General features: G+C 37.8%; 1 protein-coding gene across 10 annotated transcripts in view; it reads right to left on the reverse strand.

Annotated features, from left to right (window-relative positions):
* The window catches only part of HNRNPC (heterogeneous nuclear ribonucleoprotein C), a 55,530-nt gene that overhangs the window by 439 nt on the left and 36,986 nt on the right, over nucleotides 1–18,105 (reverse strand). For 8 of the 10 annotated variants that reach the window (XM_047075408.1, XM_047075404.1, XM_047075406.1 and 5 more), the window contains 3 exons: nucleotides 1,088–1,248; nucleotides 434–547; nucleotides 31–191 (listed from right to left, as the gene is read on the reverse strand). In XM_047075408.1, the coding sequence (XP_046931364.1) occupies nucleotides 31–191; nucleotides 434–547; nucleotides 1,088–1,248 (436 nt within the window). The remainder of the gene's footprint in view (nucleotides 1–30; nucleotides 192–433; nucleotides 548–1,087; nucleotides 1,249–18,105) is intronic. The other 2 variants (XM_047075412.1, XM_047075410.1) reach the window with 1 other exon arrangement.

Consider the following 18,105-nt stretch of genomic DNA (forward strand, 5'->3'; position numbering starts at 1 on the left):
CCTCTTTCTTTCCTTTCCCGTGGTTTTCACCTGGTCATCCCCCCGATCTTCATTATCATCATCATCCAGTAGGTCCCCCTCCTCAGCAGAGTCATCTGCACCCCCCTCAGACTCCATCTTCACATTAGTCTCATCTTTCTTCAGGGAGCTGCTGCTCTGCTCCTCTTCTGACTTATCATTCTTCATCTCTACTGGGGATGAGAAGGACAAGTCTGTCTAGGGGCAAGTAATGTCCACAGGATGTAGACAATCCCCACTAATGATCATAGAACTGCAGCACAAACCTAAATCCTCCCACACAAATGCCCTTCCCAATTCAAACTCCCCAAGTTTCATATTCAATTGCTTTATATCCCACTACTCCAACATATACCTTCAACTATCTTAGGTGGCTAACCCAACTTTATACCCAACAAGCAGGAAAACCATTTACCTCCTTGTTTGCTCTGTTCTTTCTCAATTTTTTCCAGGCTTTCCAGTAGAGAATCCACTTTTTGCTTTATCTGGGTCAACTCCTTCTTAATGGTCTGAAGGTCATCGCCTTTCACTTTAATACAAACAAAACTCTAGATTAGAATCAACTATACCAGAAAGCTACCTGTTGCCAAACTCATCCCCAGCTAAACCATATGGCCGTAGCCAACAGAAGATCACTGGGGAGAAATGGAGCCAGGACCATATTCTCCCGGTAATGTGGGGACCCTCGGTTTTATAGCTGGTAGCTAAAAACTAAATCTAATATGCCTGCTCACTTAGCAGTAGAATCTTACTTTTGTAGGCCCGCTAAAGACCTCAATTATATTTGAAAGCATTTTTTGTACTGTTTTTACTGACCTACACATTTCATAAATTTATAAATGCTTAGTTAGCTCCCTAAAGTCTAGCAACTTTTTTCAAATTACCAAGGCCTTGTAATTTATGTAACTTATAGAAGGCAGTCTAAATTGGCCCCTGAATCACTGCCTTCTCCTCTTCCACTGTTTTAATAATGCGGAGCTATTTGTATAAAAATTGACTACTGGCTGCACTAATTTCCCTATTTCAACACAAGAAAATAGCAGAATCACAAAACTGCAGTAATACATACACTTTCCAGACTTGGACGAAGATCCTCGCTGTCCACTCTTAGAATTAAAGCCACTTTTGCCTCTTCGTGAGGTGTTTCCTGAAACACGCTGGCGTTTTGAGGGAACTACAGCCCGAGCAATAGGAGGAGGAGGAGGAACGCGTGCCGGGTAACTATACATCCTATTGGATAAAAAGAAAACAGAATTCCTTCACAACTAAAATTAAGTCAGCAAGACCCAACAGTGATCTTATACAAGAATAATATTCATTGTCTATTTGTTTCTTTTGGCTAATTTCATTCAAAAGTCCACTTCAAACCTTTCTTCTTTGCTGCTTTGAATACTGCAACTACTCCAAGAAGATGCATACCCAAGGATAGTTAAGGGATGGACATAAAAACCTCCTTTGTATTAGGGCAGTATCAATAAAGCACTGCTTTTTATAATGAATAGTCTATATTGATCTCTTTTTATACATGTTACAATACATAGTAACACAACACATAATATATAACTCAAAAAACAAACATAAAAACAATCCCAAATAAAGTTCTCACAAGAAGGGATTGCAATTACTGGTGTCTGCCAACAGTGTTATATTTACTGTTAGCTAAATCCCTGATTTTTATTATCCACAGAATTATACAGATAAATCATTACTGCTAACTGGTTTGTGATAATAGACTGAACCACACAAAACTGCCAAGATTAAGCAGCTTAGGACTATAAAAACAAAGAGCCATTCAAATGTGTTTGTTGTGTATAAAAAGCCATGATCAATTCTAACAACATTTAAACATAAGATGTACTCATAGTTACAACAAGATGGAGAATATTGTCTGTCTTATTTGCTATTCACTAGTGCCTAAATCCAATGCCCAGCATGCATTCAGCTCTCAAATACAGATACTGGTTGCTCAGTTGGTTCTTCTATTGGGGAAGTATGGCTCTACAATTTGTAAAGAGAAAATTCAAAGCACAACAAAAAGCTTCTTCCATGGGTATCAGTTTTAGAAAATCTCTACATTCCATGTCATTTTTACAAAATACTGTGGCAGCATAAGAAGGTACGACATAGCAGTAGGAAAAAAATCTTACAATTCTAGTTCTGCACCTTTTTAGTAACTAACTTAATTTCAAGGCCCAGTTTTCTACGAAAACTACCCACACCAAGTGCTGCTCTGCCTAACTTCCAAAGTTTTAAGGAGCAAATGTGATGTATTAAAATTATGTAATTCATATATGTGGACTCTCTCTCTAATATACTTCATTAGTGGCTAATCTCTGAATCTCTAAGGTTTCAATCCTCCTGGTAGTGAAAACAGTGATTTTATATGGTCTTTCAGAGAATTCTCTTCTCCTCAACCCAATTTAATATAAAATGTTTCATATTATACTTTAACATAGTAGTATTTTAGTTTTTCCTAGGAGCAGCTATCACAGGAACATTTTCCTAACTTAAGAAAGAGCACATGTACATTGCCAAACAAGTGAGGGCACAACTAAATTTTCACTTAAGCAGTTTTCAGTCAAGACCACCCTTGAAACACAGCAGTTATTGATTTGCCAAGTGAAAAATGATGTTAAGAGTTACTGAAGTGCTCATAATTCTTGTTTTTAAGCTTTATTAAAAGCAATTTTTTATTCGAGAGAGAACGTGAGTGTGAAAGACGAGTGGGAGAGAGAATCTTAAGCAGGCTCCACACTTAGTGCAGAGCCCAGTGCAGGGCTCAATCCCAAGACCCTGGGATCATGACCTGAGCTGAAACCAAGAGTGGGATGCTCAATTGACTGAGCCACTCAGGCACCCCTTAAGGATCACTTTTATGTTTGAGCTCCAGGAAATAAGAAAATGTATGATTTAGAAGGTAGGGAGGTATTGGTGCTTCTACAGAGGTTGTTGCTCAGTAGACAATTTTGTTAATGAGGAAGAAGATACTTTAAAAGCAGTTTCAAGTCAATGATGGTGAGTTAATCCATTATCTTTGGGCATGGAACAACTCATGGCCCAATCCTGTTGGATTCAGAGATCTAACCTACCCCTCCTAACCAACCCACTCACTGTCATTGGCACAAGTCTCCAAACCAAAGACCTGGCCAGTTCACATTCCTTATACTTCACCGCACTGGAAATATACAATTTCACTCAATGCAGGTAAATCGATAATGAAAGTAAGGCAAGAAATGCAGTTTTCAAGTCAAATGCTCCAATTTTCAGAACAAAAGTGTATTTTGGAAGATAAACTGTTAGTGCTGAATGGCTTTTAGTGCCATGGAACTTAACTGCTACTCAAACAAAAATGAACTCTTGAAAAACTCTAAGGAAGAAGTAAGTTTAAGTAGACCTTCCTTGTAAAATCTCAAAGTGTATGACTGAAAACATGAGAAGAAAACCATACCTACTATGATAACCCTCAAGGTCAAAGGGATAGGAAATACAAAGCTGAATATGACACCTTCAAAAACCAGCTACAAATTTAAGTAACCATTTTCCCCACAAGAAAACCTGATTAAGATCAACATCATGTGCTGATCCCCTACTGATAATTGATAAAGCCCAAGTCCTTAAAAAGCCTTCACAGAAGTTTCACTATTACCAAAGGAAAAAGCACTAGAAACCCTAAACGGGTTATGACTGCCCCATAAACCAGCAATCTGGACATTAAGTGTTGGTATAAAATCTAGCCAGAATAAAAAGGTAATTAAAATACCGTAAAAAAAAAAAAAAAAAACCTAAATCACTTCTGATCACACATGAGCCAGCTAATTATCTGAACAGGTAAGACAAAGGAACTCTGTCCTAATCTCTAAGCAAAACATACGCCTAACAAGTCATTTATTAAAAATAAAAGTTTAGGGATGCCTGGGTGGCTCAGTTAGTTAAGTGTCTTGACTCTTGATTTGGGCACAGGTCATAATCTCCGTTCATGAGTTCAAGCCCTGGATTGGGCTCTAGGCTGGGATTCTCTCTCTTCCCCCTTCCCTACTCTCTCAAAAATAAATAAATAACCTTTAGAAGTTTACAGAGGCGCCTGGGTGGCTCAGTTGGTTAAGTGTCAGACTTTTGGTTTTGGCTCAGGTCATGGCCCCAGGTCCAGCCAGCTCTGTGCTGGCAGCATGGAGTCTGTTTGGGATTCTCTCTCTCTCTGCCCCTCTCCTGCTCGCTCTTGCTCTTTCAAAATAAATAAACTTTAAAGAAATAAAATAAAAATAAAAGTTTATAGAGGCGCCTGGCTGGCTTAGCCTAGCGTGTGACTCTTGATTTTGTGGTTAAGTTTAAGCCCATGTTGGATGTAGAGATTACTTAAAAATAAAAATCTTAAATAAAGTTTAGAGAGTCAAGCTTATTAAATGCTTAGACGTAAAAGTGATCTTTGGGTCTCAAAAACCCTGATTAACAGTATTAAATTTCAATCACTACCAAAGCAGAAACAACTAGAATATATTAGTAAATATCTATATTCTCCTGAATTTATTTAATGTACCACACCTGCCTTCAGGCCTTAAAAATTTAGATAGATTAAAAATGATGGTTTAGGTTAATATTAATTATCAAATTATCAATTCTGGAAATAACTGCCAGATATCTTAGGCCCACAAATATGTTAAAAAAGTCATTCAAGTGTTAGGTATTTTCTTCTGCTTCATTATGATCTATAATGGGATTTCAAGATGGTGTTTCTTCCTGCTTACCTTTGATTTTCCTAGGATTGATTTTATAGGCTACCATGTTGTTTGGGCTTTGGAATGTGTAAGCATCTCTGAAACTGCTAAAATTCTACAAATGTACCTATTCCCAATAAGGTTAAAAATCACTGAGGCAGAAACGAGAGGAATCTTCCATTCTACTTAAGCAAATCAGGACCAAATCTAAAATGACTGCTCATTTCTAAGAAATGTGCTCTAATTCACTAAAAAAAAATTTTTTTAGGTAATCTACACCACACATGGAGCTCAAAATCATGAGCCCAAGAGTCATAACGCTCCACTGAATGAGCTAGACACCTCAAAACGTGCTTTAATTTAGAGAAATACAGGGGAAATTATGTACAATCCATGTTATACAAAAGGCATGATCTTAAGAAAGTGACAGGAACAAAATCCTGATGAATAAATAGAAGTAATCTATTGGACAGATCTAGATGAAACCATGGAAATCAATGTGACACAATAGCAAATATTATGTATAGAGTTTAAGAGCCAAAAGAGATTTTTTCCATCCTAGTTCCAGTAATTACTAGTTGATGACAGATACCTCAAACTCTGTACCCACAATGACTCTACACAGAAACTAGCACACTAACAATTCACTTAGTTTTTTTAAACTAAAGCCCTAAGTGAAGACCTATTAACTGTCCTGAGTTTGATTCTTGTCAGTGTACTCTCCTATGACAATCTACAACTTTAACTACAGGTTTCCCAATGATTTATCCAGGGTAAACCTTCAGAATACACGCCTTACATTACATTCTGCATGGTTTTGTAGAAAAGGACTTTACAAATTTTACTTTATCTTTGGATGGTGTAGACTGAAGCTAAGCGTTGCACTACACAAGATGACTGATACTAATGAATACCAGAATCTTAAAAACTATTCAAGAACCAAAGCCTTCAGCAATTGGTATCTTTGAGAATTTGAAAAGAATATTTCTTTCTCACTTTTTTTCTTAAAAATTTTTAAATGTTTTACTTTGAGAGCACCCAAGCAAGCAGGGGAGGGTCAGATAGAGAGGGAAACACAGAATCTGAAGCAGGTTCCAAGATGTCAGCAGAGACCTACCCAGGGCTCAAACTCATGAACCATAAGATCATGACCTGAGTGTAGTTAGACACTTAACCAACTAAGCCATCCAGGCACCTCTGTTTCCCACTTTTTATAAAAGCTTCTATGGGGGCGCCTGGGTGGCTCAGTCGGTTGAGCATCCGACTTCAGCTCAGGTCATGATCTCACGGTCCGTGAGTTTGAGCCCCGCGTCGGGCTCTGGGCTGATGGCTCAGAGACTGGAGCCTGCTTCCGATTCTGTGTCTCCCTCTCTCTCTGCCCCTCCCCCGTTCATGCTCTGTCTCTGTCTCAAAAATAAACGTTAAAAAAAAAAATTAAAAAAAAAAAAAAAGAGCTTCTATGAAAACATATTTGAATGATTTAGATAACTATTTTCCATTATCTTTAAGACTACGAAAACTTTTTCACTAGACTACAGACAGTGCAACCCCTCAGACTTTTAAAATGTTATTAAAAAAAATAAATTAAATAAAATCATGTTATTCATTTTTAATGTGCTAGAATTAACATAATCAAGTTACCTTAAATGCACAATTAAACACTGTAGCATAAAATTCATTTTAACATGTACACAAATAACTAAAAACCAAAATTTTTACTCAACATCCTAATGGCTAACACACACGTGAAAATATATTCAACATCACTCATCATCAGGGAAATACAAATCAAAAAACCACAATGAGGTACAAACTCACACCTGTCAGAATGGCTAAAATTAACTACACAGGAAACGAAAGATGTTGGTGAAGATGTGGAAAATGGGGAACCCTTTTACACTGCTGGTGGAAATGCAAACTGGTGCAGCCACTCTAGAAACCAGTAAGGACGTTCCTCAAAAAGTTAAAAATAGAACTACCTTAAAATTCAGCAATTGCACGAATACGTATTTTTCCAAAGAATGCAAAAATACAAATTCAAAGGGGTACATGCACCCTGATGTTTATAGTAGCATTATCAACAATAGCCAAACTATGGAAAGAGCCCAAGTGTCCACTGACTGATGAATCAATAAAAATGTGGTACACATACACACTGGAATATTACTCAGCCATCAAAAAATCCTGGGGTGTCTTGGTGTGAGCACTCAGTTAAGTGTCTGACTTCTGATTTTGGCCCAGGTCATGATCTCACGAACCATGAGACTGAGCCCCATGCTGGGCTCCACACTGACAGCGGGAAGCCTAGCTGGGATTCTTTCTCTTCCTCTCTCTACCCCTCATCCACGTGTGTTCTCTCTCAAAATAAACAAACAAAAAAATGAAATCTTGCCATTTGCAATGACATGGACAGAGACCGTCAGAGAAAGAGAAATATATGATTTCACTCATGTGGAATTTAGGGAAAAAAGATGAACATGTGCAAAGGGGGAAAAAAAGAGGGAGGCAAACTTTATAACAATAGAGAACAAACTGAGGGCTAATGGAGGCAGTTTGGGGGGTAGGCTAAATGGGTGAGGAGTATCAAGGGTACTTGTTACGAGCACTGGATGTTATACGTAAGTAATGAATTACTAAATTCTACTCCTGAAACCAGTATTACACTGTGTTTAACCAACTAGAATTTAAGAATTTAGGAAAAAAAACTTTAAGTTCATCCTAATGTAATTTCAATAGTATATATTTATTTAAATCTCAAAGACTTATGAGTAGGCTACTGATAGGGCGCCTGGGTGGCTCAGCTGGTTAAGCACTGGACTTCAGCTTATGTCATGATCTCAACAGTTGGTGGGTTCGAGCTCCATGCTAACAGTGCGGAGCCTGCATGGGATTCTCTTTCTCTCTCCCTCTCTCTCAAGAATAAACAAACTTAAATAAATACATGAGTATGCCACTGACTTTGCTTTATGTAAGAAATTGGGGGGGGGGCTTAAAAATGTACCTGTAATGCGTTTAATTCAGATTTACATTAAAATGTAAATATGAAACTATGTCATACCAAAAACAGATCCCAAAAAACCTTTCATGTTGTAAGAATGCTTGCTTTTGTGCCTAAAACTAAATCAACTAGCTAAATTTTTATAACTTGTTTTATTTCTAAAGTAAGATAATTTTAAAATCATTTTTATGTGTATTTATTTTGAGAGAGAGAGAATGAAATCTCAAGCAGGCTCTTCTGCACTGTCAGTGTAGAGCCTAATGTGGGGCTTGAACTAACGAACTGTGAGAACATTACCTGAGCCAAAATCAAGAGTCAGATGCTTACCCAACTGAGCCACCCAGGAGGCCCAGTAAGAGACAATTTCTAAACCTTAGTAGCAAGTAGTTTTTCCACAAATATGCTGCCTTAGTGAGTCTTCTTCAGAGAAGGACTGAAGTGAATGCAACTGTTAAATGTTTCCCTAATACAATTTATGTTTAGAGTGCCAATTACCAATATAAATTTGCATGGTTGTACTTTGTATTCCTTAACTTTCTTCATGTTGCCTTTATCCAATGGCCCATTAAGGATACAGATTTGTAGGACAGTGGAAAAACAGCAAGCCCTACTCATATTAATGGTAAAGGGACGGAAGGACAAACCAGTATGCTGCACAGGATCATTTCATATATAATGGCTGGGTGGCTCAGTGGATTAAGCGTCCAACTCTTGATTTGGACTCAGGTCATGATCTCATAGTCCTGGAATCAAGCCCCAAGGGACCAATCCCCAAACAGGTTCCCCACTGACAGTATCAGCCTGCTTGGGATTCTCTCTCCTCTCTATCCTTCCCCTGCTCACGCAGGTATGCGCTCTCTCTCAAAATAAATAAACGTTAAAAACTTAAAAAAAAAAAACTATTTTGTAATTAAAGGAAAACAAAGATTACCTAACTACCTTTTTTTTAATTTTTTTTTTTCAACGTTTATTTATTTTTGGGACAGAGAGAGACAGAGCATGAACGGGGGAGGGGCAGAGAGAGAGGGAGACACAGAATCGGAAACAGGCTCCAGGCTCTGAGCCATCAGCCCAGAGCCTGACGCGGGGCTCGAACTCCCGGACCGCGAGATCGTGACCTGGCTGAAGTCGGACGCTTAACCGACTGCGCCACCCAGGCGCCCCACTACCTTTTTTTTAAAGAACACTACCCAAAGAACAATGATCAAGGCTGAGAACACCACATGCATTCCTGCTTACAATATAGACATATACATAGACAGCCCCTGTATACGTAAAACCAAAGGTGTCAATGAACAACTGGCTCTACAATCTTCTTTCACAAAGAATTGTTGGTTTAACACGAGTATTTTTGTAAATTCAAAGATACATTTGATTAAAAATTGCTTGACTGATTTATTTGCAACTCTCAAAGAGAAGGAAAAAATTAATTGCACATACTCATTTCAGGATGCATCCAGTTTTGTATATTAAAAAAAGTAAAAAGTTGCATCTTAAAATTGCAGTGATTTGTCTTGACAAATTCATTTGGAAAGCTGTTAACACAAAACCAGAGGTTTCCAGGAAAGACAATTTGAAAATTCATCTCAAAACTTTCTAAATGAAAAATAATCTGAGCAATATGTAAGGTTGCTTTGATCAATCCTTTCAGAAACAGTACCGGATCCAAGACTATGTTAAGAAAAAAAATTTTAGGGGCGCCTGGGTGGCTCAGTCAGTTAGGTGGCCAACTTCGGCTCAGGTCATGATCTCACACTCTGTGAGTTCGAGCCCCAGGTCGGGCTCTGTGCTGACAGCTCAGAGCCTGGAGCCTGATTCAGATTCTGTGCCTCCTTCTCTCTCTGACCCTCCCCTGTTCATGCTCTGTCTGCCTCTGTCTCAAAAATAAACAAACATTAAAAAAAAAATTAAAAAAAAAATTTTTAATCTGTCTTTGCTTCTGCTTATGAAGCTTTATATCCAGGTGACCATCTTTAATTGACACAATTTCCGCGAAAATTACAACATTATTCATTTGTCATAATGTTAACACATACACTTCCCCACATATCACTTTGGGTCTTTCCCAAAGATAATAAACTGTAGGTGTTGTCAAATTTTTTTTTAATAAAGCTGAAATTACAAAACAGTATTTATGACAAATATTGTTTATAAACTGTATGTTAAGAACATGTAAGACCACTCATTCCTATATTCTCAATTTACATCCAGGTCAAAGGGTACACTTCTTTTGCTTACAATGAAATTTCCTTTAAGGAGTTGTCTGAGAACAGACTTGTGGTTGCTAGGAATAGGGTGGAGAAACTGACTAGAAAAAGAGTTTCATGGTGAATTTGTGAGAAGCATGATCTATCTGTATCTTGATATCCTGGTAGATACTGTAACTTGAATATACTATGTTTGTTAAAATAATACACTGAAAGAGTAAATTCTGCTATACATAAAAAGGTATCCTATTGAGGTCTTCAATTTCTTTCCATTCTCGAACTTCTTTGTAAAATTTCTGCCCCTACCATTACCCAAACCTACCCTTGTCAAGTCACCAATGATCCCCGCATTTCTCGATCTTCATATTACTTAACATTTGTAGTTCATCCTTCTACTCTTTTAATACATATTCACACAGCTGGGACACTTCATGCTTCTGGATTTTGTCCAGCTTTTTAAAATTTTTTTCTTTTTTTACATTTTCTTTATTTTTGATAGAGACAGAGCACAAGTCGGGGAGAGGCAGAGAGAGACAGAGACACAGAATCCGAAGCAGGCTCCAGGCGCCGAGCTGTCAGCACAGAGCCCAACGTGGGGCTCAAACCCACAAACCCCAAGATCATGACCTGAGCTGCACTCGGACACTTAACCAACTGAGCCACCCAGATGCCCCAGCTTTTTTTTATGGCATTTTTCAATCACTTGAACTCACTCCTCATCTCCCTAGTTTTTATTTTTTTTATTTTTTATTTTTTTTTTAACGTTTATTTATTTTTGAGACAGAGAGAGACAGAGCATGAACGGGGGGAGGGGCAGAGAGAGAGGGAGACACAGAATCAGAAACAGGCTCCAGGCTCTGAGCCATCAGCCCAGAGCCCGACGCGGGGCTCGAACTCACGGACCGCGAGATCGTGACCTGGCTGAAGTCGGACACTTAACCAACTGCGCCACCCAGGCGCCCCTCATCTCCCTAGTTTTTAATAGTTGCAGTGCTCTAATGATCTCTATTTTCTGTCTCTACTCACCCAGTATTGTGGTTTTGTGACCTACGAGCAGACAACTACTATCTCTCCACATAAACAACTGTCTATATAACATCTCTCAATAATAAACATGTCTAATAAACATGTCAATGGCCAATCTGTGATAGTCACTCCTCAACCTAGTTTCCCCTATGTTCTTCTATCACTATTTCTGCAAATTCCAAGTCGCTAGTTGCGCAGGCCAAACTTTGGTGACATCTGATTCCTCTCTTAGCCTTCACAGTGATGTGTAAGTGAATTGGTCTTTATTAACTTCAAAATTCACCTACTACTTACCACTTCCAAGTCTACCTCCCAGGGTCCTTTCCCAAATGATTGTTTATCTAGATAATTCTATCAGCCACTTGTTATCTACAATCAGACTAATCCTGTTACAATACAAATAAGATCCTCTCACTCCTCAGTTCAACTCTCCCCACTGGCTTCTCATCTCATTTCATAAAAGCTAAAGATGCCTTAACATGCTTTTATGTGTTCAACCTACCTTCTCTGAGACCATTTATTTTCCACTATAGTATCCCTGGTGAACACAACAATGCCTCTCCTAAACTAGCCTCTAGGAAAGATTTGTCACAAATCACACTATCAGCATGCAACAAATCAAACCTATCTTTATAGCTGGAAAGCCAAAAGCACTAATCTGCTTCTCCCCCAGCTGTACGAAAACTATTGGAAAAGCTAAATAATCTACCCCAAAATAAAAATCAGATCCTGTGCCTATAATGGGATGTGATGAGACTATCAGGTCATACCTGCTGTTAAGGAATTCACCCACAAAAAAAATTCCAGTAGTAACTTTCTCTTTCAATTATATATGTTTTTTACAATATTAAACCTATTTCCCTTCTTAAGCCCCATCAATCTCACAATAGTAACACATTTATTACTATAAAGTAATAAAGTCCTGGGAAAAAAGTTGATCTGCCTGAATAAGTCAAACTATATTTGGTGGACCTTTTCCTCTTATTCCTGGGATTACAGTCTTTAAGAGGAGATTATCATCTTATCCTATGTATCAATGGGTACCCTCTCTTTCTTTCCCTGAAAGACTGATTTCCTGGATATTCCTTCAAATTCCTTGTAGCTTTATTTCAAAACTGCAGTCTGGGTTCTCTAACGTCCTGCCTGAAGAGCAGTCCTCAGTCATTACAATTCTCATATTGAAACACTGCTCAAAATTCATTTGTGGGGTACCAGAGTGACTCTTGATTTCAGCTCAGGTCATGATCTCACTGTTTTTGAGATTGAGCCCTGTGTTGGGCTCTGCGCTGACAGCACAGGGACTGTTTGGGATACTCTACACCTCCCTCTCTTCCTGTCCCTCTCCTGCTCTCTCAAACTAAATAAACCTAAAGGTTCTTTGTATAAAATGGTAGTTAACACATCTCCTGTGATCACAAAGCAGAATCGTGAAACTATAAAAAACTAAAAACAGTAATAATAAATATCAAAAATGTCAGTATTGGATGTTGTATCAAGACTTGTATCTTTAATATATGAAGCCTTACAACTCAGTAAGTAAACTCAATATAAAAATAAGCAAAAGATCTGAATACATTTTTCTAAAAATAGATATCCAATAAGCCCATGATTACTCACCATAATTTTTTATTTTTTTTTTTTTTAGTAAACACTACATCTAATGTGAGGCATGGACTCACAACCCAAGATCAAGAGTCGTGTGCTCTTTCTTTTGACCAAGCCAGCCAGGTGCCCCTCAACGTCATTAGTTTGTAAGAAAATGCAAATCAAAACCACAACGGGATAACATTATTCAAACTTGAACTACTATAGTTAAATAACAAGGACAGGTAATAAAGTAAGTGTTGGCAAGGATGTGAAGAAAAGTGCAACCTTTATACATGGCTGACAGGAATGCAAAATGGTACAGCTGCTTTGAAAAGATAGTATGGCAGGTTCCTCAAAAGGTTAAAAATGAAATACCATTACAGCCTGCAATTCTACTCTTAGTATGTACCCAAGACAGATGAAAACACACGTCTATGCAAAAATGTACATACAAATGTCCACAAAAGCATTATTCAAAATGTAGAAACATATCAAATTATTCAGCAACTGATGAATGGGTAAACCAAATGTGGTTATCACCCATAAAAATGGAATATAAAAAGGAATGATGTACTAACAAATGGTAAAATATAGATGAATTATGAACTAGAAAGTATAAGAAACCAGCCATAAAAGACAAATATTATATGAATCTATTGATATAAAATGTGCAGAATAGGCAAATCTATAGATAGAAAATGGATTAGTAGTTGACAGGCCTAGGGATAGAAGAATAGATATGACTGATAATAAGTAAGGTGTTTATTTTTGGGGTGATGCAATGTTCTAAAATTAAATCATGATCGTGACTGCACAACTCTAAATATACTAAATTGAATTGTACACGTTAAAATGAATTTTATAATGTTATATATTATACATCTGTCTCAATAAAGCTACATTTTTAAAAAAGAAAAAAAAAAACGCTGTCAAGGAGCTTGACAAAGTCTACCTGGATTAAGAATATCATGAAGTAGAATCCTAAAACAGCAGTGGCTAATTTTGCATTAGAGGTCATAACCAGAACACCACTTAATTCAGAGCCATATAGCAGATTCTCTGACCAAGTCAAATGCTTCCCCTGCAAAAGAAATACCTCCCACCTAGTTATTAAGAGTCCAAGACACAACAAACATAAACAACCCGAAATGAAAGCGAAGTGAAATAAAGAATATACTGTCAAAATTTTAAGTCAGTAACAGCAGGTTTATGTTGAGAGTATACTTGTACTAATTGATGTCCTCAACTAAAATCTTCCTGGCAATGAGGTTTCCATGCAAAAGATAAAACCAACAGAAGGGCTCTTAGCAAATGCAAAATTTCACCTTATGCTTAAAATCACATCTGCAGAGGTGTCCCTTAGCTTTTCCAAGTAGCTAAGAACCCTCTTATCTCTGAATCACATGCCTTTCCAAGCAGATGGTCTAAATCAGTTCTTCAAAACCTAAAATATTTCAGGTGTTCTTCCTTCAGGTCTAGTGTTACTCGGGAATATCAGAAAAATGGAAAAAGGGAGGGAGGCAGGATGACAGCCCCACTAATCCCAAGAACATGGGGGGGGGGGTGGAAGTATCCTTTAATCTGTGGTATTTCTTTTTTTTAAATATTGATTTATTTTTGAGAGAGACATAGACCCCAGAGCAGCAGCAGAGGAGGTGCAGAGAGGGACAAAGGCACAGAATCTGAAGCAGGCTCCAGGCTGAGCTGTCAGCACAGGGCCCAATCTGGGCTTGTACCCATAGACCAGGAGATAATGACTTGAGCCAAGTTGCCGCTTAACCTACTGAGCCATTTGGGTGCTCCTGTAAGTCAGTATTTCTTTAACTTACTAACCAAAACCTAAAACTGGGTGCTTAGAACAAATAAGGGGTAAATATTAGTTTAATATGATTGTTAGCCGCTTTCACCTGTCTTGCATTTCAAAGGAAACTCCCCTAACAACTGTACTTCACCTCAACTGCTGTTCTACAGTCTACCAGGATACGTTCCTAAAAAAGAGCTCTAACATAAATATTAACAGTAAAACTGTTCCCCAAAATTCAAACAACTCAAACCCTCCAACATCCCTTTCATGTAACCTTTAATGGTGTAACTGTAGTCATAAAAGATCTCTGCTATACATCATTTTTTCTCCCTACAAAACATTTAACTTTAAACTCAATAAATTATACCAAGACCAGTCTACCCCAGAAATTCCTGTACCTCCTTCTCCATTCCAACATTTACAATGTTAACTACTTAATACATCTTTTTTTTCCCTCCACTTTCTCTTTTCTATCCATGAAGCAGTTTCTAAGACCTCTCTACCTGCAGGACACAACTCCCTAATAGACCATAAAAGGTTTTTACAACAACCACTCTTTCCAATTATACCAGGCTGTTTCTCCAAATACAACCAGGGATATTTACCACTGTACCTTTAATCTATCTGCCTCAAAACCTTTGATACTTAGTATCAAAGATAAGTTCAAAAATAGCACTTTGTGAAACTACCTGGGGATCTTTAAATGTGAAGAGAGCTCAGAGCTCCACAACGGGAAACACAACTCGTCTTTCTATGACACAATCCTGTACAAATGCAGGACACATAACAGCCAATATTAATTCCACATCACTGTCTTCATTGTATAATATTGTCCTTCCTACAATAGCTTCTTCATTGGATAACATACTGCTTGTCATCCATGTGTTGTATTTGATGTGAGTTGATGTACTCCATTCCTTTCTATTCATGGTGCGATGGCATATTTACTTAATATATTTAGATATGAAGCAGTATTAGCACTCTGAAAAAGCTCTCATGTAAGAACTTTTACAGTCCAGTCACTTATACACTATTTACATTATTATTCATGGCCCATACGTAATGTGTGATAAGTTACTTATTACCACATCTTTTGCTACTAGGTTTATTGTGTCTTCACTTTTAACTGTAGCCTACTGTCAAACCTAATAAACCCTTATTGCTTTCTGTGCTCCCAAGTTTCTATAGAAGAAATGACTGAGAAAGAATTACTTGGCTGTCCATAATGGAGTATTTTTTTTTCCAATTTATATTAACATATGATTCACATACCATAGAAAAAACACCCTCCACACACAAACTTCTGCAATCATTACCACTATGTAATTTGAGAATAATTTCATCAGGGATCTTGTAAGGGAAAGAAAAGTGGGACTACAACTGACAAAAATCTAAAGAATTCCAGAATTTTTCAAAAAATGGATACGGTTTTATACTTAAGAAAACACTAAATCTTTGTGACACAAATGTAAACCTTAAAATTAAAAATACATTTTAAGAAACTAAAAAACAGGGCATCTGGCTGGCTCAGTCGGAAGAGCATGCAACTCTTGATCCTAGAGTTGTGAGTTCGAGCCCCATGTTGGGTGTAGAAATTATGTAAATAAATAAAACTTAAAGAATTTGAAAAATCACTTCTAAGTATTTCAAAGCAACTGCTCACATAAGGAGTCCTTTAGCAACAATTTTCCTAGAAGCAACATGATTCTCAACAGGACACAACAAAAACTGGATCTCTGCTAGAATCTTACAGGTTCTCAGGATTAAAAAAACTTTTTTTTTAAATGTTGATTTTTTTTTGAGAGACAAAATACAACGGGGGGAGGGACAGAGAGGGAGGGAGAGAGACACAGAATCCAAAACAGGGTCCAGGCTCCGAGTGGGGCTTGAACTCATAGACTGTGTGATCATGACCTGAAGTCAGAAGCTTACCCAACTGAGTCACCCAGGCACCCCCAGGTTTTCAGGCTTTCAAAATCAACAAATAGTATGTTCTGCACACAGGCAAGACTTATGTAATTCCCTTTGTTTTATACATAGAAGCCCACGAATAGTCATCCTAAAACAAAAAGCTACTTTTGGCCTTCTATCCTATCAGAAAAATGTGTTGGTTAATGAATTTCTAGGTAATTCTAAACTATGTATAATAGAGTTTACAGCATACATGAAATAGTTGACAGTGTCTGTCAAACATTAATACATTTATCTAATATGGTAGTTCCACATATATCAGTAGTTTTATGTTAAAAATTCATCCCCCCTGGGGCGCCTGGGTGGCGCAGTCGGTTAAGCGTCCGACTTCAGCCAGGTCACGATCTCGCGGTCCGGGAGTTCGAGCCCCGCGTCAGGCTCTGGGCTGATGGCTCAGAGCCTGGAGCCTGTTTCCGATTCTGTGTCTCCCTCTCTCTCTGCCCCTCCCCCGTTCATGCTCTGTCTCTCTCTGTCTTAAAAATAAATAAATGTTGGAAAAAAAAATTAAAAAAAAAAAAAAAAAATTCATCCCCAAACTTCCAAAGCCTATAAAATTAGGAATGGTCTTAAGAACAAAAGACAGACCAAATATTCAGACCTACCTAATGAAAGAGGTAACTTTTGGGAAAAAAACTAATAATAATAATTTCATCTTAATGATGAAAAATCTGGGGGTGCCTGAGTGGCTCACTTCAGTAAACCATCCAACTCTTGATTTCCCCGACTTGTGCTCTCACTCTCTCTCAAAAAAAAAAAAAAAAAAAAAAAAGATGCAAAATCTGTTAACTGTAAAAATGCTAAAATATTAACAAAATACACGTAGTTAACGTTGGAAAAACAGCAGCATTCCTGTTATGCCAACAGCAAAAAATGTACTAAGAATTCATTCACACTACAGTAAGCTTTAATGATCACAGGTAGGGGTGCCTGGGTGGCTCAGTCGGTTCAGCGTCCGACTTCAGCTCAGGGCATGATCTCGCAGTCCGTGAGTTCAAGCCCCATGTCGGGCTCTGTGCTGACAGCTCGGTGCCTGAAGCCTGTGTCTCCCTCTCTCTCTGCCCCTCCCCCATTGGTGCTTTGTCTCTCAAAAATAAATGTTAAAAAAAAAAATGATCACAGGTAACAGTTTTGCATTTTTCCACCCACACCCTGAATTAAAATCAGTAATATTACTGCAGTGCAGGTGGCAGCATTAAGGCTATAGAATTTGATCCTGTTGTCTCCCTCAGGAGACAAAATACTAAAATATAAGTAACTTGGTTTAAGTTTTAAAGTTTGATTGCCCTCCAGTTTTAAAGATAAAGAGTATTTTACAATCCTTGGGTCTTGATCACACATCCCCAAACAAAATACAACACAGGTAGGAGAGGGCTCTCAAAACAAAACAATAAAAACCAAGTGACTCTAATTTTAACAAAAGTGTTAATTATCTATTTCCTGATATCTAAAGTGTTTCTTCTTATAAAACACCCAATGCCTCCTGTATTCTTAAAATTTCTGCCAAATCAGGTTAATGATTAAAGTGCACAATACCTCTATGAAGTATTCTGGGCTCCTTCCCCACTACTCCCAACACACTCCCTCATGTGGGGGGGGGGGGTGAGAAAGAAAAAGAAGATAGAACCTGAAATCTGATCAAGCCTGCAGATCTATCCACCAGTTCACAAATACAGGTGGCACTGAAACATGCTTAACAACACAAAGTATAACCCACAAAATGAGATCTATGAAAAACTGATGAGATTAATATTAAGTATGGTGGTGTGATTATGTTTATAAAAG

Source organism: Lynx rufus, unplaced genomic scaffold, assembly GCF_022079265.1.
Source record: "Lynx rufus isolate CCGP_SWC_20201006 ecotype Redwood Valley unplaced genomic scaffold, mLynRuf1.p SCAF_13, whole genome shotgun sequence".
Lineage (NCBI taxonomy): Eukaryota > Metazoa > Chordata > Mammalia > Carnivora > Felidae > Lynx > Lynx rufus.